General features: G+C 40.9%; 2 protein-coding genes across 2 annotated transcripts in view; one reads left to right on the top strand and one right to left on the bottom strand.

The window, feature by feature from the left end:
• Window positions 1-1019: 1019 nt before the first annotated feature.
• The window catches only part of MCM9 (minichromosome maintenance 9 homologous recombination repair factor), a 40724-nt gene continuing 15239 nt past the window's right edge, over window positions 1020-26504 (bottom strand). The window contains exons 8-13 of the mRNA XM_089530500.1: window positions 12653-12827; window positions 9725-9927; window positions 8315-8518; window positions 7138-7220; window positions 5392-5537; window positions 1020-4877 (exon numbers count right to left, since the gene is read on the bottom strand). Of these exons, the coding sequence (XP_089386626.1) occupies window positions 3380-4877; window positions 5392-5537; window positions 7138-7220; window positions 8315-8518; window positions 9725-9927; window positions 12653-12827 (2309 nt within the window). The 3' untranslated portion in view covers window positions 1020-3379. The remainder of the gene's footprint in view (window positions 4878-5391; window positions 5538-7137; window positions 7221-8314; window positions 8519-9724; window positions 9928-12652; window positions 12828-26504) is intronic.
• LOC149311163 (histone chaperone ASF1) lies at window positions 17022-26285 on the top strand. The gene is made up of 4 exons (XM_089530498.1): window positions 17022-17359; window positions 20356-20471; window positions 22704-22880; window positions 25897-26285. Exons 1-4 carry the CDS (start codon window positions 17251-17253, stop codon window positions 26107-26109), a joined length of 615 nt encoding a protein of 204 aa, XP_089386624.1. The 5' UTR covers window positions 17022-17250; the 3' UTR covers window positions 26110-26285.

Raw genomic sequence — 26504 nt, 5'->3', positions numbered from 1 at the left:
GTTTTCCTTTGCTTCATCCTTTACATCCTTTGTTATGTGCTGCTAAGTTTTATCCTTGACTTATCCACGGGTCATATCAAAATCCCTAAGTTTGACCTCAAAACCTGCCCTCGACTTATACATGAGGTCGACTTATAGTCGAGTATATACAGTATGCTATATACCTAAGGCACTTATAACCGCATCCAAAGAAGTGGTTTATATATCCTAATGCAAAAATAAAAACTAGTTAGTCTTAAAGGTGTTGCCACATTCCTTTTATTCTCCCTCTCTCATCCACATGTTTACACTGCAAGAGACTAACACAGCTACTTCTTTGCAAACAATACGCCTGCATGTGAAACAGCCAATATGTGCAGAATCAGGTGGGGTGATCTCTCTTCTTCATCAAGCATGTACTCCAAAAATAAGGTTTGGAAGGTTGGGAAACCCTCTGCAGCTGGCTTAGAGCAATCACAGAAGGGTGCAGGAGGAGTGAGAGGGAAGAATATTCTGTGCAAACTGCCACTGGGGTGTTTGTTTTAAGCATGCACAAACTTGTAGCTGTCAGTGGGTTGGTGCAAATACAAAAATAGGCAATGCAGTTAAAATCAATGGGGTAAGCTGTTAGACAGGGTGACCGGACACCCTCCTTTTCCAGGACATGGCCTACATTTTAACCTTCTGTCCAGGAGGAATTCCAAGATCTCCTCCATTTTGAGCATGATTAAGCAGCATGAATTCATATTTATAAGAGTGTTTTCAAGCTTTTATGTGGCCATGTCCTATATTCATCTCGATTCTCCTACATTTTGCAGTGCCTTGTCCTCCTTTGCAGCTAGGGCATCTGGTCACCCTGGCTGTTAGATAAAATGATTGCGTTGAAAAGATAAAAGGTGTTCTTACAGAAATTCCTGTCAAAGGAAAAATGGTGACATTCAAAGGAGGAATTTTTTTTCTGTGCAAGTGTCATGCTTAAGAAAAAGTAATATATTCTAAAAAAAAGATAATCATCTTTATTGATATATTGTGGATAAAAAGCATAGTATTTATTATTAACAGAATTAATGATTTCATTGCAACCAATACTGAGCATTTACTACCTAGTTTTTGATCAATAAGTGCATCATGTATGATATGCAACAGAAGACCCAATTAATGTTTTATAATTCACCAAGAAGTCTAGCTTGTATTTCAGCATGACCTTGTTTGTTCTCTGTTCACAGACACTCTGTGTACATTAATACCTCTTGTGGCAAGAGGGTGCTTCAAGGATCAGATTGGTGTGTCTGTGGCATCTTGATTTACTACTAAATAAAGAAGAAATTGATATTTGATATTAAATTTCACAAAGCCACAATGAATCTTGGACCAAGGACTAGGCAATCAAAGGACAAAGGCAAATGCTGTCATTCATAAGATTTCTCAAGTACTGTATGCAATTACAGTACTTGTAAAAATGTACCTAGATATAATTTGATGGCCAGCATTACGTTTTATAATTGAATTATTTAACTACCATCTGTTGATACAAAGCTTTATCAAGGCAGTTTCTGAAGGTGGGTTACGCAGCTAAGTATGTGATACAGAACTGTCGCCACAGATTGACATCCTGAATCAATAGACATACATCTCACATGTAGTTACCTCCCCATAGCTAGATCTTCTGGTACTACCCCCCACAAACCCACCTCTAAATCCAGGGTAAACTTGCACTGGAGTAAGGGCAAATTGGTCACAGTGGGCCACAGAACTGGGTGCAAATCACAGCTACCCATCTTTACCACTTCCCTGAATCAGATGAGGCCCTGCATGGAAAGACGACTCTTCCCTGTGATAAATGCATCAATACTGATAGGTTGTCACAGTACATAGCTAGGTTTAGGTTCCAGATTTGCTGTTTGCTTTGTTGATACTGGACACTAGAACGCAAGACTAGAACGCTTGCTGTTCTCACAATTACATGTACATGTACCAACATTCAGTTTTGAAGGTATTGCGATCCAAGACACACTGCAGAAATAATCCCATTTGATATCAGTTAATCCCATTTGATATCAGCCTTGGCTCAGTGTTAGGCAATCCTGGGAATTGTAGTTTCTTGTGGCACCAGAGCTCTCTGACAGAGAAGGCTAAATGTCTCTCAAAACTACAGCAGTGAGCCAGAGCAGTTAGGTGATCTCAAACTGGATTGTTTCTGCAGTGTATTTTGGACCTGTATGCATATATTTGTCTAAAACATTGAGCAATTCCCTTTTTATTTTGTTTTGTTTTTTTACTCTTTCTAAGAGCCCGTTGTGACTTTCTTTGCATTTATCAAGTAACTAGATTGAAGCCAAGGAGAACCTACTAATGGACATTTTACACAAGGACAAAAACCAGAAATCATAAATTTTAATTGATACATGATAACCAAACTCCACTTCCTCAGTCATTTTAAGCCCTACAGTGGCTTAACCATCCCAGTTTCTTTTGACTGGACATAAGATGCAAGCCTAAATAAGCCAAATATTAGGAAGCCCATCGAATCTACAATACAATAGTGAAAAGAAGAATGTGTGCTGAGGAGTCCATAGTAAACAAATAAATGAAATTCTCCAATAAAATACCAATGAACCTATCCATGATGAATAACTAGACTACCATAGCCTATTCCCATTCTTTGCATGAAAAGGTGTATAGCTACAAGAGATCCAGGAAAATACTTTTGGCTATTTATACCAGACAGTACTATCTAACTGATACAGTGTGAAGATCACTTGAATACCATAGACCTAAAACCATTATGGAATAGAACCAGTCCTTGATAAAGCAACGAAGTAAACATTAAATGGCGCGGGGGGGTGGGGAACGGGACACATAATCATTATTTTTAAAGTGCAGTTTGCAATTTTTCCTTTTACTTGAAAAAAGAGCCTAACTGAACCTGACCAAATTGAGCATTTGTGTAATAAGCAGATGGTAGGATAAAAATAAGGGGGAAATTCTGATTTATTTTTAAGGATTACTCTTTCAGCAGTTTTACCAAAATATGCCATCTGAACTATTAATGGAATTAGACATCTTGAAACAGTTAGCTTGAAAGAGTTAGCTACAACAGCATCTGATCTACTGCTTTCTTCAAAGGACTCCTCTATAGTTAGTCCTGCTCACTTCAATAAGATTTATTCTGTTTGAGGCTAACAGTCTGAGTGTTCTCAAAACACCACCATCCAGGGGGAAGAGATTTCAAAGTATGATCATTTTATCATCTGATCTATAACAAAGCCATTTGGGCTCTTATTATTTTAGGGCAAGATGAAACTAGATTTTATTTACCACAGTTTTCCCCAAACCCCAAATTAAGCCAATTACAGAAACTGTCAAAGTATCTTTTTGATGAGGCCACAGAAATTATGTTTCAAGATGTGTTTTTTTCTTGGCTCTCTTCATTCCAATCAAAGTCTAACTCCGTATCATCAAAATCAGTCACTGAGAACAAAGATTTGCCTGTGACCATGCCACCTTTGCCTAGTTCAAAGCACTTCCTTGTGTGACCTGCATTATCACTTTGGGTCTTCAGGGGTTGCTTTTGCCTGTCCTCCTTTTTACAACTGACATTCAAAGAAACTGAGTGAGGCTTTGTTTTTGATTCTGTAGGCTCTTCTCTGGATTCAGCAGGTGGCATGAAGGCAAACCTGGCCAATTTTGCTAATGTGCTGGAGCACACCTTTTTTGTGTTCAGGCCACCCAATATTTCTTCTCCCATGCTGGTATTTTTCATAGCTGAAGGGGCAATAGTTTCATTTTGCTGCTGTTCCTCTCTTTTGTTATCACAGGGTGGTTTCACCATGCTCTTAATTCCTACATTAGTATCATGTTCTTTCTGGTGTTCCTCAGAACATGCTTTTTTGGACCTTTCCTCTACTAACACACTTGTGGTAGAAGAGCAAGGGCTGCAAACAGTTTTGGGTAATCTAGCATGGGCGTCATTTTCAGATGTGTGAGAAAGCCTTGGCTTCTGCTTAAAGGAAAATTTGGTTAGTTTAGGAGGTGCAGGTCCTGAGTTCTTGAGGATTTTAGGTTCACTGCTTTCTTCTCCTCCTTTCTCTGCCTGGTCTCTGTTTCGCTTTCTGGTTGAAGTTACCATTTCGTGATATTTTGAAGACACATAGTGAGAAAGGGAAGCTTTTAAGTCCATTATAGGAGACTGGGGAGCAATGCCTGGATGAGAAGATAATGAAGCTGGGAGATTTCCAGTCTTAGGATCAGGTGTGCTTGCACAAAACCCACGAACTCTCTCAATATTCACCCTTTGCCATTTCTTAGAGGCCCTTTGAGTAACTACTAAGTCAGGGGATGGAGGGGAAGGCAAACCTTTGTGGCTTACTCTTGGAGATAATGTCAAAGGCTTGTCTGCCTCCTCAAGATGAGAAACACACTGACTATAAGGATTTCCTGCAGCTACTGTTGTCAGTGATTCCTGCATCTCTGCTTGTTTGGCTTCTCTGAAATAATTTCTCTCTTTCAAGCAGACCTGGTTGCTTGGTGTTTCCAAAGAGGAATGGTCTTGAGATGGTCTTACAACTGCAGACTTGCAAGTGCTCTTTTCAGCTTCATTGCTGCCACCTGCTAAAGATTCAAACCAGTTCAAACTGCTGTCACTGCTGTTCTCATTACGTTTGCACGGTAGTTCTGTTATTCTGTTATCATCACACATTTGGCTGTTTGTGAACACTGGATCCATATCAGTTGTAGGGTTTATTTTGGCTAAGGGGGGTTGCAACTGAAAATCTGAATGATTTCCCTCTTTGTCCAAATGTTGAGGATGAGACACTGCCTTTGATTTCCCAAGTGAATGATGGTTCAAAGATGATTCTTTGGATTGCAGAAATTGAGATGAATTTTCATTCTGTAATCTACAAATTAACACACACACACATATATATATTTAGAAAATGAAGTTCTAATTTTTCATAACGTCAGAAGAATCCCTTGCATTTCAAAAGACAGAGAAAATACCATTTCATATTTGAGTTAAAAATCCAGTATACTTGGTTTCTTTTGAGAGAACAAAAGAGTTCCCATGCAAGTATAAATTCTTATTCTTAATTTCCTTTACAGTGCAGTGCAATGCATAGTTGCACAAGAATGAGTCTTCCTTTTTAAATGGGCCTGCATCCTAGAAAGCTTGTTTCAAATTGCAGACACAGTTGTTTATGCTGATTTTGTATATAGACGAACAAGTAAACAAAACTGACCAACCCCCCTTTCAGCTATTAAATATTTAGCATCATGTGCTTTCAGACCATTCCCCAGGACAGCAGCGCTATTAGCGTTCATCATGTGACATTGCTGAAACCGTATGGGTATTATCTTAATCCAACTGCATTTAACCATCTATTTTTTCCTCCCATATAAATGTTTCCCCACCTGTCAAGCCTTTTCAGTTCTTCATACAGAAGCTCTTGCAGCTCCAACTTCTCTAAGATCAGTTCACACTGCATTCGGTATTGCTCCACTGGGTCCTCAGGAAACGAAGTGTGCAGTGCATTGACCCCTCCAAGAAGTGCACCACCCTACAGAAAGAAAAGAAATGCAGTGCAAAAACACTTCAGTTACCTAAGGCTGAATTAAATTCAACATAGTGAAGATTAACAGTATTTTTAAACACTGAATAAAATTATGAACCTACATGAGCCCTTCATTTATAGCCAGGGTGGGTGACTATCGAAGGCTAGTTAGCTTTGTTAGGCCTTGGAGACCTTGGAGAACAGCACCCTTCACCGTATCAATAAAATCATAATATTTTATGCCCTCCAAATGATCAGGGTTTGAATCCCTGCTTAGCCGTGGGAACCCACTCGGTGACCTTGGGCAAGTCATACTCTCTTTGCCTCAGAGGATGGCAATGGCAAACCCCCTCTGAAGAAACCTGCGAAGAAAACCCTATGATAGAGTTGCCATGAGTTGGAAATGATGTGAAGGTACACAACAACAATAACAATGACAAAAGGACACAAATGCTCTCTAGGAAACTAATTTTGTGACGAATTTCTTTATATAAAAATGAAGATAATAATATCTTCCTGTCTGTTAATATATAGATTAAATTTATTATTGGGTAATTGTAAAGAACTTTGACATCTTAACTTGGAATATGTTATAGTTACCTGAACAGTTTAGGAAATATCATAGTTCTATTGGGGGTAGATGGTGTACTATGTAGAAATTAAATTTACATGAGTAAACAGGATAATTTTCTTTTTCAGACACTGACAAGACTGAAAATATAACAGCTGAGTACAAGGAGCAGATTTCTCCTAGTATTGATATCTTCCTAACTAAGCCCTAACTTATTATAATCCCCGAAATTTCAAAAGGGCAGAGATAATTCCTAAATTCAGCCACACAGAAAAACATTGAAGTCATACGACTGAAATCATATGGAAGTAATTTTGGTGAAGCTGACTGTATTATTTCATGTGGCCTCCAGTCCTTAAAACTGGGAGTGTCTGCTCCATCTGTTTTACCTGTATGTAATATTTAGCACATTTTAAAATTAATTTGTTTAGTCTGTTTTTATTTATTTATTATTTTATTTATTTACCTTATTTGCATGCCACTTTTCTCCCAGGAGGGACCCAAGGTGGCTCAAAGATAAAAATAGAATACGGTTAGCAGTAGTTTCCTGCTGTAATAGTTTTTTCACAACCCCCTTTGCTATCATTTTGTAATATACATACACCCCCACCCCCCACCCCCTTAGACTGCTTGATGTATATTGTAAGCAACCCTGAGGTCACTTCCCTCTCTCTCTCTCTCTCTCTCTCTCTCTCTCTCTCACACACACACACACACACAGAGCAAGTTTTTTACACCATGCTGGCTTCTAAGTTATAATACTAGTGACTTGAAAAATAGTTTATAAAATTCTACCAAGATTCCAAGCAAAGAAAATTCTATTATGAATTTGTGTGTGATGTGATAAGACATCTTCTGTACTAGATCTAATGTGCATAATAGTTGGCAAAAGATTGTTGTTGTTCAAGGAACATAATTCTTAGATGGAAGATCATGCCTTTTTGTACCATTGGTGTCTACAGCTTCTGATCACAGGCACCAGACAGGACTGGTTTGATTATGTGCTCTAAAAGAACTGTTTAAAAGAAAACCTACCTGCATAGAAGACTCCATCACCGAAACCACAGTTACAGCATCTTCCACAGTTACTGTCTCCCTAAACATCAATCGAGCATGTGCTATAAAATGGTGAAATATGAACAACCAATGTTAGAAACCTTTATGAGGAAATAATGGGATTAAATGTACCAGTGAATACATAACTTTAGGCACGGCAACATTAGCCACAATTACTTCCTTAACAAACTTTTAAAAACCAGTTGCATTTTTTAATGAGTGAAATTACATAAAATAAGAAGTGTGGTAGAAAAATCACACAGCTTGAAGGTGGCCTTCAGAAAAATGGCAATCAAAGTATTTTTAAGAAAATGGGCAGCCACAGATAGCAACCACTGGATGTATCACTGATACTTTCCACCCTCTTATGCTGGACAAAAAGCATATACATCTGCTTTCCTGAAAAAGATGGTGGTGGCCTAATCTCTCATCATGTCAAGCTAATGATAAGGCATCTAGTGGTCTACTCAGAGGCAACAGTACACTATGTGATCGAATGTGGGCCTCTTGTGAGAAGGCCTCCGGTGTACAATCCATCACTGAGGGAATTTCCACAAAAAAGTGCTTCCTCATATTTATTTAATTTTTATTCCATCATCCTCCCACTATAGGACCCAAAGTGATGCTCAAGATATTCATGCTCCAATAGTGGCTGTAGTATTTAAAAGCCTCTTCACTAAAGTTCATGCAGCTCATACATGTGCTAACCACTACCTGGAACATATAATGCTATCATGGGAGAACTTCATGCACGAGCCAACGTACAGATTAAAAATCTTGTAAACAGTATTACGAGCATTGATATTTTTGCAGTCTCCATATGCAAATTGCATTTAGGAGGCAAGTCTAACTGCATTAACAGTAACTCTCCAGTGATTCCATGAATGTGTGTAGTGTGTGTGTGTGTGATGGTAACATAAATAGGGAAGAAACTGTCAATATTTATTCAATACTGGTGTGTTTTTGAAAATAACATTTTCTTCTTTGGGGCATTCAGCAATCTGTAAAAGTAAACTGCTTAGCTTTCTTGTTAAGTTAGGCTCTTATGAGCAGTTTCTCTCCTTTTTTTTGGCATGCATTTAGGGTTTCCCTTTTTGGTTTGGTTTGACTGATGTAACAATTAAAAGAGAATGGAGAAGGGTCACCAAGCTCTCACCTTCGGCTAACCGTATCAAGCTTTCTAATAAGCGAATGGTGGTCCGTGCAGCATTTCTGCAGTCACTCTGCCTTTGCATCTGGTAATAGCGGACAAGAATCAGGTTGCTTTCATCAGTCAACACTGGCTGTAGGTTCTTTATAAGGCAAAAGTATGTTTTCATCTTTTCCATAGTCCAAAGCTTTTCACACACACTGGGGCAGCCTATCAAAACAGTTTTCAAAAGCAACCATATTACCATAAAACATTAACACAAAGCAAGCCAGAATACTGCCTTTTAGTAATGAATTGCAACTTAATGTTAAATAGGGTTACCAGATCTCATGTGCCCCACCCTCAGGACAAGGAGGAAGAATCTCAGAGCAAGAATGCTACCTTGCAAAATGTGCATTTGTATATTTTCTTTTATACAAAAGGTTATTGTAGCCCCTTTGAGACTAATTAAGATTAAGAAGTTTGTAACATGAAGTACAACATGAAGATGAAGTAGTCTGAGGGCCCAAACAGACAGGCCAAAATAAAGCTGCTTCGGGTCACTTTGGAGGTATGCTGTTTAAATGGAACACGCATCTTAAGACGCCAGAAGCTATACCAAAGCTGCGCTCCAGTACCTAGGGCTGGAGCATGGCTTTGGTGTGGCTTCCGGCCTCTTAGCCGGAATGTGTCATTTAAACAGCACACTTCCAAAATGGCTCAAAGCAGCTTTATTTTGGCCTGTCTGTTCGGGCCCACAGTCCATGAAAACTCATGCTACAAACGTCTTTCTCTCAGTCTCAAAGGTTCTACAAAATCTTTTTGTAAACTGATACAGACTAACATGGTTACATCTTTTTATATATTCTCCTTTGCTCAACGTTATCACTAGTAGGCACTTTTTGTGACATCACCAGGGCATTTCCAGCAACTGTCCCCTAGAATCAGGTTTTAGCCCTGAAATCTCAGGGTGTGGGATGGCACTATCCTGTCAACCCTAATGTCTAAAGAAGCTTTATTATATTTAAGAGAGGTCTTTGATATAACCTAAACCTAGTAAGAATTCAACAACCGTATTTTATCTTCTTGATTCTTCCTTCCCTCTTAATACAGCCTATTTTGCTGTAGCATGCCATGTGGCACTCTCAACCCTACACTCCATAATCTGATGTATAGAGTCTTGACCATTCATTTCAATGATGTGCAATTGCTGGTGTGCTTTTTTCTTTCAAACTGGAGTCATTTTAAAATAGTAGTAGCCAAAATAAATGCTGAAATAAATAAAAACACAACAGATCTCCCTGGAGGGTTATCAGCTGTTACTCTTGATCACTTTTCAGTGTTGATAGCATGGAGTAATTTTGAGCTCAACAAGACATAGTTTAGTTGGCATACAGAGATCAATATATTGTACAGAATCAATATATAAGTCACTACCTTTATTTTCTAATATGAAGGAAGAAACAATGCGATCCCACTCTTCATTTCTTGCATCCAACAATACCAGGACAAGATCAAACCTGCTAAGAAGAGGACTTCCAAGAGCTATGTTCACTGAGACAGATTCATTGGGGTCATACTGGCCCTTGGGATTGGTTGCTGCCAAAATAGTGGTCCTCGTGTTCAGTTTGCACACTAAGCTAAAGAGAAAGGAGGTCTACATTTACACATCAAACATATTAATCAAACTATTTAAACAACATCAAACTATTTTTTAAAAAATGGTTTAATATCTTGACAGAGCATCCTTATTTTGGACTTTACTTGTCTAAAAAGTACTTCATAAATTGTATGCAGAGTGCAATGTATGTATGTGACAAACCATACACAGGGAAACAGATGAATAGACCAGGGAAATGCTGCTTGGGCTGCAGGCCACACTCAAAATTTTAACTTTCCCAATTACCCAGTATTTGGTTTGATTTAACTGGTAACATTTGCCATTGTTAGACAACTGGAATTTAAGTCTGAAAAGCCAATCCTAAAATCTTCTATTCTCTAGATTCTGCTAGGCACTTCACATAACCCTATCCAGTTCTATCCCAACCTTTGTTGTGTGCCTTCAAGTCATTTCCGACTTATGGTGACCTTGTGGCAAACCTATCATGAGGTTTTCTTGGCAGGAATTGTTCAGAGGAGGTTTGCCATTGTGTTTCCCTGAGGCTGAGAGTATGTGACTTGTCCAGGTCACCCACTGGGTTTCATGGTTGAGCTGCAGGGAATTGAACTCTGGTCTCCAGAGTTCAACCTTCAAACCACTATCACATGCCCTACCAGACTGTTATTAAATCCCAACCCAGGGGAATTATTATTTAAAAAATTCTATGATACCTGAAAATGTATATATACATGTTTTTTGACTGACATGTAAGATGTCTAACACTTCTGACTCTGACATTCCCATGTACTGATATAGATACTGCATGTATGATGAGACAAGAATGTTCTTCCTCTCAGTGTATATTATGCACACAGATGTTTTCACACATGCTTACAGAGTTTCAGCGTATAAACAACACTGGTTATAATAAGAGTATCTGAGATCCAGTATACATTTTCCCACTTCCTTAATTTATTTGACCTTGACTGAAGCTTTGTTTTCGGAGCTCTAGAAGGGTGTTTTTGTTCAGGCACTCACAGCATAACCCCTTCTTCATTGCAGACAGCTAAACAGCTGTTCTAAATCTGATTTAGGAATAATCTATTTCGAGTTGGTGCCATCTTAGCTCTTACCTCATGTATCGAGCGGGAACAAGTGTAGCACCAATAATCTTAGCTTTCATATCAGTAGTACATAACATGGGAAAAGTATTTTGACTCTTAGCCAGAAACAACAGAGATTCAAAAAAGAAATCAATGTTGACTCCACTCCACATAATGCCTTAAAGATTTCTAAATATGGAAGCAAAAAGGTTGGAGCCCCAGAATACATACTTGGAATGGAAGAAGGGTCTAAAATTCCATCTGCAACACTAAACAACCGTTTCATTGCTCTCCTGACTAAAAATGGGTTTTTCTCCCTTTTCACTCAAGATAACATCCAATAATGGTCATTTTAAGGATGTGTTTATGTTCAGTCTTACACTGGTACAAAAAACATTATTGTAAGCATAAGGTCAGTGGCATCACTAGGGGTGTGGGGTGTGTGGACCAGGTGACACAACCAGAGGAAGTGACACCTGGTGGGGTGATCATTCACTGAGCACCTCAAGACCACAACGGTCACTCCCTTCTGTCAGCTAGGGCACCCCTGCCATTTGTCTGCTATGGCCATTAGTGGGGTGGGTGTGGAGTGCTGCTGTTGCTGCCCACCAGCCCCTCATGGTCTGGCAGGGCTGGGAAAGGGAGGCAGTGATGGCCATGGACTCTTCCCCTTCCCCAGAAGGAAGCACAGGGCAGTGGGAGGGAAGGGAGCTAGTAGCGCAGAAACCACTACCCAGAAATTGTCTCCTTAGGTAATTGAAAGGTTGTTACAGTATGTTACTCCCTCCTGACATTTTCTCCCCCCCCCCCCCCCCCCGTCCTGAATGCATTTGTGCATACTCAGAGGAGGAAAGGAGTCGCATTCAGTCAGAAGACATACAGAGAAAGACAGAGAGATCCATAATTACTCTGTGTACGAGAGTGGAGAATGAGAATAGGTGACCATGTTATGTGTTGCTTTTTATGAATGAAACAGGACTTGGAGGTATTAACAGGGATTTCTGGGAGTTGTAATCCAAAGAAGTAATTTCCCTTCAGCTGTGAAATAATGGTCCTATCCACACTGCAGAAATAATCCAGTTTGACACTGTTTTAATGCTAGGGGATTCTGGGAATTGTAGTTTTGTGAGACATTTAGCCTTCTCTGTCAGAGACCACTGGACCCACAATAAATCACAACTCCCAGGATTCCCTAGCACTGAACCAAGGCAGTTAAAGTGGTGTCAAACTGGATTATTTCTCCAGTGTGGATTGGACCAATGAATACTTTTTATGTTGGTCTGCATATCCTACTGTTAATCCAAACTGTTAGTTCAAACTCATGGGATTCCCCTCCATCTATTGTTGTTGTGTGCCTTCAAGTCATTTCTGCCTTATAGGGACCCAAAAGGGAACCTATTACAGGGGCCTTCTTATCTGTTTGTCTAATTCTATGCTTTCTGATGTGTGCTGCTTACCACACAGCCCCCCCCCCCCCCATCTTCTATTTCATTATCAAAATGAGAAAGAGGGTGGGTTGTAGTGTCTTTATTTTGTGAGAGTCTAAGCTGCCACAGTACACCACACTGGCTCTCATATAGTGCCAGTGCAAGTGTCAGGAGATAAAAGTGAAAAGGGGTACAGATGTTAATTCATCAAACATACTAAAAAACAAATACCTACCCAGCCTTTGCTACACTGATTGTTTGCTGCTCCATTGCTTCATGAATGCTGGTTCTGTCATGTTCCTTGATGCTGTTAAACTCATCAATACAACAAAGGCCACCATCCGCCAGCACCAGAGCTCCAGCCTCCAAATTCCATTCTCCAGAGTCTTTCACAGCAGTGACTGTCAAACCTTCAGAGGGGAAAATGTTTCTTGTAGTAACTTAGTTTTTTTTAAGAGGGTGCTGAGCTCGGGCTCAGAGTTCCCTATGAGTAAGACTTGCTAAAGACCCTTTCAACTATAGTGCTATACTCCATTTCAACTAGCCAGGGCTCCATCCTGTGGACTTCTGAGTTGGTTGTTTGGCAGGGCACTAAAGTAACTCTCTGGCTAAGAATTTTAAATATCCCTCCCTAAACTGCAAGCCCCAGGATTCCACAGGAAATTGGCATGGTACTTAAAGCGGAATCATGTACTAAAAAGTGCTATACAGTGGGCTTTTTAAATTCCAAAAAGCGAACCTTGATTTTGCCATTTCATATGTGACATTATTTTATTACACCATTGTATATAATGGAACTTGAGCATTCACAGATTTGAACATCCACAGGGGTCCTGGAACCAAACCTCACCAGATACCATAGGCTCACTGTATTTGCATATCTCTGCAAACTGCAATCTGCTGAAAGAGAAATTGCCAAAGCAAAACAGAAACTATAGTTTTCTGTGGGTTTTTCAGGCTATGTGGCCATGTTCTAGAAGAGTTTAAGTGTTGGGCTATGACTCTGGAGACCAAGGTTCAGTTCCCAACTCAGCCATGGAAACCCACTGGGTGACCTTGGGCGAGTCACACTTTCTCAGTCCCAGGAAACCCTGCCTTAGGCTTGCCATAAATTGGAAATAACTTGAAGGTACACAACAACATCACACAGTAACATCTTAGTCACATACATGCAAGAGACAATATATAAAAAATACAAATAGAAATAGAGGGAGAATGCAATAGGATAGCATGAACAATGGGAAGATTGGCATGAAAGGAAAAAGTTTCTTTTATGAGGCAGATAGCAATAGCAATATCAAGTACATTTCTATACCACTTATCAATGCACTTAAGCACTCCCTAAGCGGTTTACAAAGTGTAAGCTAATTGCCCCAACAATCTGGGTACTCATTTTAGCAACCTCCTTGGAAGGATGCAAGCCTGAGTTGAGCTTGAGCCCTTTGGCTGGTATTGAACTTGCAACCTTATGGTTAGTGAGTGAGTGGCTGCAGTACAGGCCCTGAACTTTCAACCAAAAGGCAATAGTTGAGAGCCAGTGTGGTGTAGTGGTTTGAGTGTTGGACTAGAAGCCAAAATGACCAAAGTGAGGCTATCTAACTTTGGACATGAATCACAGAGTTGGAAGAGACCACAAAAGTCTATTATCATTATCATCATCTTATTTATTTATATCTCGCCTTCCTTCTGGTACAGAGACTCAAGGCGGCTAACAAAATTTAAGAGTCCAAGTTAAAACAGTACAAAGCATTAAAAGTCCATCCCCCCTGCCATGCAAGAATACTCAATCAAAGTACTCCCAACAGCTGCTCATCCAGCCTCTGTTTAAAAACTCCAAAGGAGGAGATTCCACCACGTTACAAGGCAGCATATTTCACTGTCAAAAGAGCTCTTACCATCAGGAAGTTCTTCCTAATGTTGAGAAGGAATCTCTTTCCCTGTAGCTTAAACCCATTACTCTAAGTCCTAGCAGAAAACAAACCTGCTCCTCCTTCCATATGACATCTTTCAAATATTTAAAGATGGATGTTATGACACCCCTCAACCTTCTCTCCAGGACATGAGATAATTTGATTCATTAGAAAAGACTGTACTGCTCAGTAAGTGGAAATCAGTTGGAAAAGAAGACCCTACTACAGGTGGATCGAGTAATTCAAGGTAGTCCCAGCTGTAAATCTGCAACACCTGAGCATCTGGTCCTATAAGTCTCTCATTCAGAGGGGTGCCATAAGTTGAAGCCAACTTTAAGGTAATTAACAACAACAATTGTACTTTGGACACATCTTGAGATGAGATGATTCATGAGGAACAGTCATACTTAGTAAAGAGAAATAAATAAATAAAAGTTGGATGCAAAAGTTTGAGATGCGGTCTTCCTCTTCCCTCCACCTTTCCCAGCAGCATTGGTCCAAACCACACTGCAGAAACAATCCACTTTGTGACTGCTTTAACTGCCTTGGCTCAATGCTAGAGAATTGTGAAACTAGTTCTGTGAGAAATTTGGCCTTCTCTGTCAGAGACCTCTGGTTGCAGAATAAACTACAGTTCCCAGGATTCCCTAGCAGTGAGCATGGGCAGCTAAAGCAGTCTCAAACTGGATTATTACTGCAGTTTAGGACAAACAGCAATAAGTGGGCTGAAATACCCTGCAGAAATAATCCAGTTTGGGACCGTTTTAACTGCCCTGGTTCTGTGGTAGGGAATCCTGGGAACTGAAATGTATTGTGCCACCAGAGCTCTCTGACAGAGAAGGCTAAAAGTCTCACAAACACTACAGTTCCCAGGATTCCCAAATAGCACTGAACCAGGGCAGTTAAAGTGGTCTCAAAGTGGATTATTCCTGCACAGGGGCATCCTTAAGGTTGGTGTCACCTGGTGCAGCAACTCATGGCGTCACCCTCCCCTTGACCTCCTCTCTTTTCACACCATACAGGATCCCGTTTTTCATGCGTGATAAACTCCCATGATTCTCTAATGCCAATAGGTGAGACTTAATCAACGAGCAAAATTAAAATTATATATCTTCAAAATTACAGTATTGTACGCACAATCTGAACGTATTTACAACATATACATAGTGAAGATTTGGTTAAAATGTGATATATAAAAGAAAAACTAAAAAGAAAGTTTAAAAATCATTTTTTAAAAAATTAAAATTTTGAAATTTTAATTAATTTTTTAAATTTAATTTTAAAAATGTGAACATTTAAATTTTTAACATTAAAAATTTAAAATTTAGGATGTGAAAATTTAAAATTTTGATTTAAAATTTTAACATTTTGAAATTTTAAATTAAAAATTTGAAATGTGAAAATTGGGGGTAGTGTCTGTCTCTGCTTCCTCATCTCCCACTGGGCTTCTCCCTTGCTCCCACCATATCTTAACAGCCTTTCAATGGGAAACAGATGAACGCCACCCAGCCTGGTTGTGCCAAAATACAGACGCCCGAGGAGCAGTGGTGCCACCTGGTGGCCCCCTAGTGACTGGCGCCACTGTAAATCCTGCAGTGTGTTGTTGTTGTTCTTAAAGGTAAGCCCTGGTGGCGCAGTGGTTAAACGCCTGTACTACCATAAGGTTGTGAGTTCAATACCAGCCAAGGAAGGGCTCAGGACTGACTCAGGCTCGCATCCTCCTGCGGTGGCTAAAATGAGTACCCAGATTGTTAGGGACCATTCGCTTACACACTGTAAGCCATTCAGGGAGTGCTTAGTTCACCGATAAGCGGCATAAACATGTATTTGCTATTGCTATCAAGGCATTCCCCGTTGACAAGGTTGTCAAGCCATGTCCGACTCTAGGGGCAGCACTCATCTCTGTTACTAAGCTGAGGAGCCAGCGTTGTCAGAGACTCCTCTGTGATCATGTGGGAAGCATGACTGCACAGAACGCTGTTTACCTTCCCACCGGAGTGGCACCTATTTATCCACTTGCTTTTGCATGCTTCCGAATGGCTAGGTTGGCAGAGGCTGGGACTAGCGATGGGGGCTCGCCTCACTTGGGCCAGTCAGCTTTGGAGCTCATCACTTTACACTCTTCCTTTTATATTTGTGTCTTTGATAATTCACGGATTTGATTAATATCTTCTCTCCAGGAATATCTGGGTCCTCCAGTGCAACTCTATGGTCAACTTGAACTAAAAGTTGCACTGAACGCCCTAGAGATTCCCAGAGAGAATACTCTCCTAGGCCTTAGTAGCTCCTCCAGTCCAGTTCTAGGGTCAGTGTCTGTCGGACGTTGACCACAGAGTTGCACTGGAGGGCCTGGAGATTCCTAGAGAGGTAAAAACATGCTGCTGTTGTTGTTATTTAGGCTTTTTCCATATCCAGGGGGGCCTTGTGCCCCTGACCCCAGCGAATATGGAGGGACCAGCGTACACTCTTAAAAGGGGGTAAGGTCGCTTTAAGTCACAGAACCATAGAGTCGGAGGAGAGAGGCCACCAGGGGCCTCCAGTCCAACCACGCAGGAAATCACCGCCGAAGCTCCCGCTGCCTTCTGGGACTCCTTCAATGAGAGAGCTCCTAAATCCTCTGAACTACAAAACCCACAATGCAACGGGAGGCAGAGCGCAGCATTTAAAGAGACCTTCGCCCCGCTGTGTACAGAGTATTGAAGCCACAAGCTCCAGAGCCGGCGCCTTAGGGCCACCGTACCCCGGCTGTCGTCCCAGGCGATAAAAGGCGGGCCTTGCCTGGCAGAAGAAGAAGAAGGAGGAGAAGGCTCTGCTCCAGCAGGTGGAGCCCCTCTTGCTGGGCCGCAGGGAGGAGGCAGCCATTGCCCGAATGGGAGGCTGAAGGGGAGGGAGGCCGCCGCCGCCGCCGCGCTTTGGGTCCCCGATGGCCAAGGTGCAGGTGAACAACGTGGTGGTGCTGGACAACCCCTCGCCCTTCTACAACCCCTTCCAGTTCGAGATCACCTTCGAGTGCATAGAGGACCTCTCCGAAGGTAAGGCCGCCCAGGAGGAGGCGCAAGGCAGGCAAAGGATGCAGACACACTGCAGAATTCACCCGGTTTGGCAGCGCTTTAACTGCTCTGGGCCCCTCAACAAACTCCAGCTCCCAGAATTCCATAGCAAAGAACCAGACAGAGTTAAAGCGCTTCCAAACCGGGTTATCTCTCCAGTGTGGCTGCAGCCTGGGTGAGAAGCACGGGCTTAAATCTTTCTGCGAGAGGTTTTTCTTGACGCCTCCATTTGGAGCCTGACTAAGAAGCAGGCCTTTCTATCTCTGGGAGTGTTCCGGAGTTTCATGTGGCCACGGCCTCTGTTTTTCCTGAATGCTCTCCATTTTGAGCCCAAGAAGCATGCCTTTATATTTGCATCTGTCTGGGTGCTTTGAGCTTTCCTTTGGCCATTCTCAGCATGGCTGAGCAGCATGAGCTTTTCTTTCTACTGCTCCTAGCTTTAATGTTGCCGTGTCCTACATTCTGAGCACGACTGAGGAGCATGGGCTCGTATTTACAGTCATTTCTCTTTGCTTTTATAATGTCCTACATTGGGGGTCTTCCCCTTGAAGGTCCTCCATTTTGTGGTGCCTGGTCCTCCTTGGAGGTTATAAGGACATGATATGGTGTCCTCGCAGAATGGAGGACCTCCAAGGGAAAGCTAAATACACTATATGTAATACATATACATTCTTGTCTTTGGTTTTTATATACATATATATATGATATGCATACATATGTATATATGTGATAGGTCTGTGTATATAAACACATACACCAAGCACTCAGAAGAGTGTAAACTTCATGTTCCTCAGTCAGGCTCAAAATGGAGGAGGAGGAGGAGGACCTTTTGGGATTCCTCCTGGACAGGAGGAGGCTGAAATGGAGGACGTGTCCTGGAAAAGGAGGACGTGCCAGTAGTCACCCCCCAAAAAGGGCGGGAAAGGGGGTGCCTGGGAGCCCGCCGGCGGGAAAGGGAGGGCAGGGCCCAAGTTGGGAGGAAGGCGCTTGTGTGGGGCAAGGGATGGGAGCAGCCATGTTGGAGGGAGGGAAGGACTCCCCGGGGGGGCAGAAAGCAGCCCAGAAAGGGAGGGGGGGCAGGGGCAGTTGAGTCTCCTTCTCCCTCCTCTCCTGCAAAGAAGGCTTTTATCTGGGGCAATTCATGGGCAGAAACAGGCTGCCTTTCTGTTCCAAATCACTCTCTCCTATACTCTCTCTGTGTGAGAGAGATAGTGATATATCAGAGAGATACACACACACACATATATATGAGAGAGTGATTTGGAAAAGAAAGGCAGCCTATTTCTGACAATGAATTGCTCATATATATATGTATGTATGTGTGTGTGTACAGTGTGTTTGTATGTCTATATGAGAGAGAACTGATAGTGCTTTGGGGGAAAAGGCAGCCTGTTTATGACAAGAATTGCTCATCTCTCTCATATATATATATATATATATATATATAAAATACAGCAGCCCCTCTGTTTTCATGGATGATCCATTCCAGATCCCCCCATGAAAATGGAAAATCGCTGGTTTCAAGCCCCATTGGCTTGAATGGCAGCGCAGGCACCCATGGACGCCTGCCCCATTTTGTCCCCTTCCGTTTACTGCCTGCAAAGTCCGCGAAAACGAAGGGGCGACGGCATATATATAATATATGTAATAATAGTTTGAAAAAGAAAGGCAACCTGTTTCTACTAAGAATGCTCTGGATACACACACACTATGTATAACACACACACACACACAGTGGTCCCTCCACATTTGCTGGGGTTAGTGGTGAAGAACCCCCATGAATGTGGGAAAACCACAAATAAAAAAGCCACTATTCCTTTTACGTAAGAGAACACCTCTCTAGGAATCTCCAGGTCCTTCAGTGCAACTTTATGGTCAACGTCTGCCAGAGGTTGACCACAGAATCATGCTGGAGGACCTACAAATGCTTAGAAGTGTTTTCTCTAGGAACTTCTAGGTTCTTCAGCACAACTCTGTGGCCATCTTCTGTCAGAGTTTCACTGGAGGACTTAGAGGTTCTTAAAGAGAACATATTAATCAAATCCACAAAAGTCAGAAGCCGCAAATCTGGAGGGCCAACTGTAATCTCGCCCTCTTCAGGGGTATCCATGTTGGCCATACAGCAAAGTACAGTTAGCATCCCAATAGTTATACCTTTTTTGGGCCAACCAGAAGGCGCAAAATTCAGTCCTCTGTGCCTAACAAAGGAGCTTGTCACTTCACAAAGGAGGGAGACAACTTGGGTTGCATCCACAGAGCAGGAATAATCCATTCTGACACCACTTTAAATTGATATGTGTTTTAATTGTTTTTCATTCATTGTTGTTGTCCCCTGCCCCAAGCTATAAGGAGTGATAAGAAATAACAACAACAACAACAATAATGCCATGGGGCAGTGCTATGGAATTCTGGCAGTTGTATTGTGGCACCAGAGCTCTTTGGCAGAGAAGGTTAAATGTATCACAAAACTACAGTTTCTAGAATTTTATAGCACTGAGTCATGGTTCTTAAAGCGGTATCAAACCGTATTATTTCTGCAGTGTGGATCCAGCCTTGTATTTAAAGGTGCATCTCTTTTTGTTTTGCTAATTGAACTTAATTGTGTGGTTTTGATTAGGGCTGACCCACAATGTCTGGTGTCATCTTTGAGTGTTTCTCCTCGCCTTGTAATTCTGTACAAGGCTCCATTTTCCTTTAGTGACACCAATTTTAAGGGATTAGTACAGCTAATAATAAATGCAGATCCCTCAAAATTAAGAGGTGTAGAAACCTTCTTGGAAGTAAACAAGTGATTTTTAACACTTGAGCTAAGTTAAGGATGGTTACGATCGCAAGTTCTTTCTCTTCTCTCTGTTAAAGATCACAATTTCAGGAATTGGAAGAAATAGCGGTAAAAGTAATTCTTATCTTTGTGTGGCTCCATGTGCAATAGAAGTAGTTTATGCTGTTTCATTAAAACTTTTTGTCTTCTAATGTAGATTTGGAGTGGAAAATTATCTACGTGGGCTCAGCTGAAAGTGAAGAATACGATCAAGTTTTAGATTCAGTTTTGGTGGGCCCTGTACCCGCAGGAAGGCATATGTTTGTATTTCAGGTAAGTTTTGTTTTTATGCATTTTGGGGATGCTGCAGAATTAATGTTAGCTGGGTACCTCTCTTTCTAAATGCTAATTTTAAATTGAGAACATGTGGATGAGTGCAAGTCTGGATACCTGTTATTTATTATAATTTATTATTTATTATAATAGTAAGTAGTCTCTCCCCACATAGAGAGTTGCTGAAGGTTTTGGGAGGGGCCTGTTCTGTGTGTCACCAATACCTGATATGCAATTGTTAAACAAGCAGAACAGGGCAACCTTGGTAGTGGTGCCTAGGCTCTAGAGTCCAAGGTAGGCGGCATGTGGCCTTCCAGATGTTCACTGACTGCAGCTGTCCAGCTGCCTTAGCCAACATACCCAGTGGTGAGGGGAGGTGCAGCTCAGGAACATCTGGGCAGCCAATCCTGTCTAGAGTTTAGGACTTACTCTCCAATGACCCTTCCTTTTCAACCGAATGGTTTGCAGATAAAGCCTTTTCAAACATGCATTTAATGTTGTTTAACCACTTTGTTAAAAGTGGATGGGCGAGGGCGGCTATGAAGGAACTAAAAAATATCCTGAAATGCAAAGATAACAACTGTGCGCAAATGTTAGAATCGTACAAGTCACTGTATTCCCTGTTATCATGTATGGATGTGAGAGCTGGACAGTTAAGAAACAAGATAGGAAGAAAATCAATGCATTTGAGATGTGATGCTGGAGAAGTGTGCTGAAGATCCTGTGGATGGCAAAAAAGACAAACAAATGGGTGCAATAGCAGACCAAGCCAGAAATCTCCTTGGAAGCCAAAATGACAAAACTTAGGCTGTTGTATTTTGGACACATCATGAGAAGAGAGGACTCGTTAAAAAAAAAATAATGCTGGGAAAGGTGGAGGGAAGTAGAAAGCGAGGAAGACCACATGCTAGATGAGTACTGTATTAAGGAGGTCGTAGGTATGAATTTGCAGGAACTAAGCAGAGCAGTGGAAGACAGTGAGTCTTGGAGATGTTTCAACTACAAAGTTGCCATGGGTCGAGATCTCCTTGAAGGTAGTTAACAACAACAACCACTTTGTTTACTTATTTTGTTATTATGTTGGTTTTAGTCACTGTGGCTTCGTTCTTAATTGGCTGATATGTTTTTGGTAATTCCATATTTTTTCCTCTGAGCCATATTGAGGAACCTGTTGGTCCCCAAATGGACAGAGATCTTGGAAGCTAAGTAAGGTCACATGAAGGTCTACTCTCTCACACACACAATATTAAATATATATAAATAATGAGAAAATTTAATTTCTCTTGCACTGGTTCTAAGATAGAGACATAATTTTTAAAAGACACAAACAAACACATAACACCGCCATAGGAAAGACAGGCCACTATTGAAGATGTGTGTACTATTTTGAGCCTATATCCAGTGGCTAGTCCTACCTGAGCAGATCCATTGAATGGATTGCTGAACATCGCATATTACCTCCATTGATTCAGTGGGTCTGCACTAGTTAAGACTAGTAAATCTACAGTGCTATATAAAGCATAATAATAATAATAGTAATTGGGTCTGTACTTAGATCTTTTCATTCAATAAGCCATTGCCTATTTTCAGAGGAATCATCTACTCAGAGGTTCCCAACATGGGATGCCCACACCCCCAGGGGGTGCGAGATTGAATTTCAGCATGTGTGACAAAGACTGGCTTGTGTCCTTGGAATCATGAGTTATTGCTCATTTTATTCTTGAATAAATTAGAATCTAATTGCTCAGTTTAGATATGCACCGAGTTAAAAGCTTAGCTTTTTCTAAGTTCAGTTTGTTCACCAGCAATATTGTACGTTCTTCAATTTATGGTTCAAAAATTATAAATTGAGACTTTAATCTTCAAATGTGTTATTAGTTTTGCAGGGGACGTGGGGCATAGAAAGGGTTGGGAACCACTGTTCTAGCCATTGCCTATTTTTAGAGGATACCTGTACTGGAATGGATAGTCCCAGTATGTGTGAGTGCTTTAAACTGCTGTATAAAAATTGCTACCTGAATAACTTGCTGTGATACTACATTTCTGTATCTTAAAATTTGTAGGCCTTGTGATGGGTGGGTTCAGGCAATTTATCTAAGGGGAAACAAATCAGTGGTGATTTAAAATGCTTCCACATTTTTCAAGATGTGAATCTCTTTATCCACTTAAATAGTTAAGTACTATCAGGTGGGAAGTTTCTAACATTTTTTCCCTTTTTTCTTTTGGCTGCAGGCAGATGCTCCTAATCCAGGACTTATTCCTGATGCAGATGCTGTAGGAGTCACAGTTGTATTAATCACCTGCACCTATAGAGGTCAAGAATTTATTAGAGTTGGCTATTATGTAAACAATGAATATACGGAAACAGAACTGAGAGAGAATCCTCCAGTAAAGCCAGACTTTTCTAAGGTAGGATATGCATGTCTTTAGTTGTGCAACATCTTTTAAGTTCAATTTAAATAAAAGGGAATTGAAACCAAAGAGCAAGCCAGACATTATTTAAATCAAAATATATGACTTGTATTGGAAATTCAAAAATAATGAGTTTCTCAAATTGGATTTATCTTGGGTTATCAGCAGTAGCGTCAGCCCTCTGTGTCCATGGATTTTTTTATCCACGGCTTGAAAATATTTTTAAAAGATAAAAATTCCCAAAAGCAAACCCTGATTTTACCATTTGATATAAGGGACACCTTTTTATTGCACCATTGTATTTAATGGGACTTGAGCATCCATGGATTTTGGCATCCAGGGGGGCTACTGGAATGAAACCCCAGCAGATACGAAGGGCCTACTGTATATTGTACACATCTTTTTAAAAGTCATCAGTTACTGTGACAATTTATTCCTATATATGGAGGTCTTAAGAGAAAGTAGATGCAGATTTGCAGGTGTTTTCAGAGTTCTAATAGGGATTTTTGACTCGTACATTTGTTACAGTATCAGCCCAGATGACTATGTTTTCAAAGCAAAGCAAACCTTGAGGAAATGTGCTTTCCTGTATCCCAGCAGTAGATCTGAGTGTGGAAGAACTTGTTAACCTGGTTCTGAGGTTTACACATTTCTGGGGTGAATGTATGCTCAGAGACCCTCTAATACAAGATGCATTTCTACCTGACTGAGCTAGATTTGTGGGGTTTATTTTACCTTTTAGTTATAACCTAGAAGCCTGCTCATCCATAATTAGTTAGCCCTTCACATATGTGGGAGTTAGGGGCATAACCCCCAACCTCACAAAAGTGAAAAAACTGACAGTAAATAAATAGAAATAAAAATTGCAAGTAGTTAGCTTCTGATGGACATTGACCATAGATTCCTGCCAGACGACCTAGAGATTTCCTAGAGATAACATATTACAGTGTTATTCAATGAATGGCGCACGCACGCGCGGCACTTGCACCTCTGCACCGCTGCTTGCAGAAACCCCATTATCCTCAATGGGACTCGAGCATAGGCGGAACTTGCCTTATGTGGCGGGGTCCGGAACGGATCCCTGTGCAAGGAAAGGGACCACTGTACTGTAATCAAATCTGTGAATCATCAAATGGGCAAAAAGGGAAACCAGCAAATATGGAGGGCTGACTGTATATTCACATATTGGAGAAATCACGGCCTACTTGCTGCTAAGACATTTAGCCACACAGTTTGTTTTTTGTCCTGTAAGCCAGTATGCTATTTTGCTGGCATGTCGTAGCTAAAATGTTATCTATATTCCAGTAGCACAAGCCCTGTTCAGTTTCAGATGAAGTCTCAGAATATATCAAATCAACACTGGAATGTATGCATAAGTGCTACCGAATGTATTATGTAACATCTTTTCCTTGAAGAAAGAACATAGCTCATCACTCCAAATCTTACTTTGCTTTATGTTTAAGTGGAATTTAAAGAAAATAATGAGATGCAGGTCTGTATTATTCAGAAATATAACTAAGGGCAGCTGTAGTAAAAGGGTTGTTTCTTTCCTCACACCCCCCTGAGTTTTGCTATACTATTTCAGCTGGCATAACAAAATTGTCCAGATCTGTTACAACAATTAAGCCTTCCTATTTTTAAATTTATTTGTGTTTGCTTTAGGCAAGAGTGCATTATCTGTATGGTCTTATTTCATTCAAAATAATGTATATTGATTCTTACAATAGTAGCACTGATCTACAAAAAGTTTGCAAATTGATAAAATACAGTTAGTTTAAATTTTAAATTTAAAGCAAACATTAAAATTTAGTTTGTGTGATGAAATATCCAATTCGCATCTAGCTCTTAACATGCTTATGAAACATTAGATCAGTTTTGGAAATATTAATGCCTTTATGACCATTCTTTGAGACACTAAGGTCAGGTTAAGGTCCAACAGGGCTCTTTCAGCATTAATTTTAACTACTGAGCTACATTTTACAGTGGAACACCAGTTTATTTAATTTTAGAGTATGAAGATCTGAGCCACAAACTGAGCCAGGGGCAATGAATGGAAAATCTGGATCATGGTGTGAAAAATGAAGGGGCCAGGGAGAAGGGATGGTGTGTTACAGTGAGGTGGGGGGGGGTCACTTTCTATGCAGGGAGAATAATATGTGAGGAGGTACATGCTGTCCATGGGTGAGGGTGAAGCTGGTGATAGTTAGAGCCTTATCTTTCACACATATTTGTGCAAGTTGTTGTCATTTACTGGTTAAGGGGAAGAATTAACCTATTCAGAATTTACTTGCTTATGATATTTAAAATGTTGTAATATTTTTCCAACATCTGCTCTTCTATAGTGAGAACACTAGTCAAAATCTAAGCTGACACTAATGGTAGTGGTTGGGTTTTGTGTCCCTTTTCCTTGGCAGCTTTCTTTGGTACTGCAAACCTGCTTCATAGAGTTTTTTGGTCCTTTGGGGCAGATTTTGAGGGTGTATGGCTGGAGGGAGAGGGCCTGTACTCCTGACTGCCTACACTGACACAACAAGCTCTGGCAAGCACCATGACAGCCACTAAGCAGCACAACATTCCAGCATGGGTATACAACTGTGATGGACCTCAAGGCCAGTTTTCTGCCTCTGAGGCCCTATGGGAAGCATATGGACTGCCAAAAGTGCCACATATCCCCTAAAGTGCACTGCTAGTTTTTTGGGGAGGGGGTATGCTGAATAGTGCAGGTGGCTCTTGTAACCTGTTTAAAAGTTGAGTTGTTGCACTTGGGGGTTTCTAGCACAAGCAATTTACCAGCTCTTTGGGCCAGAAAAGGGGGAGTTTGAAGGGGTCAAGGGCCAGAAGAGCTGTCTTGGGGGTGTCATATGGTCCAGGAGCCACAATTCACCCACTCCTGTTCTAGAGCAGGAGCAGCTTCATTATTCTCTCTCCTGTATTTAAATTTTGAAGGTCTGTCTCAGGAATCTTGAATACCTGATATAGTTCCTAAATGTTCATTAACCCCTTTGTTTTCCAGCTCCAAAGGAATATTTTGGCATCTAATCCCAGAGTCACAAGATTCCACATTAACTGGGAGGATAACACTGAAAAACTGACAGATGCAGAAAGTAGCAACCCAAACCTTCAATCACTCCTTTCTACGGACGCACTGCCTTCTGCTTCAAAAGGGTGGTCAACATCGGAAAATTCATTAAATGTCATGTTAGAATCTCATATGGACTGCATGTGACCTTCTGCCCTTCAACGCTCTGTATGTTTGAGCTGTAGATACACACAAGACACAACTATCACCTTGTACCTATTCCCTTGGAACTTATGAATTCAACAAAACTCCCCACATTCTGTAGAAAGTTTATAAGGAAAAAGTATTTGAGTGGCTGTATAAATAAAACTATTTTTAAATAACCCTGAGGCTTTGTTGTTAAAACATATGACATGTATGCTTTTCTCACCTGGTAAATAAGTATGGGTGGAGGCAAGAGAAAAATTTAACTTTGCCTGTAGGTACAATTAGTCTTTTCATGTACATTTGCAAAACAGCCATAATAGCTTATGTGTGGGAAGGCAGGTATAGTCTGTATGTACAGCTTAACTGCCACTTTTAATTGCTAACACAGCAGCTGC

The sequence above is a fragment of the Sceloporus occidentalis genome, unplaced genomic scaffold (genome assembly GCF_023333645.1).
Source record: "Sceloporus occidentalis isolate IW3139 unplaced genomic scaffold, rSceOcc1.0.p SCAF_6, whole genome shotgun sequence".
In the NCBI taxonomy this organism is placed as follows: Eukaryota; Metazoa; Chordata; class Lepidosauria; order Squamata; family Phrynosomatidae; genus Sceloporus; species Sceloporus occidentalis.
The sequence above is the reverse complement of the archived record's forward strand: the minus strand, read 5'-3'. Positions and strand labels throughout refer to the sequence as shown.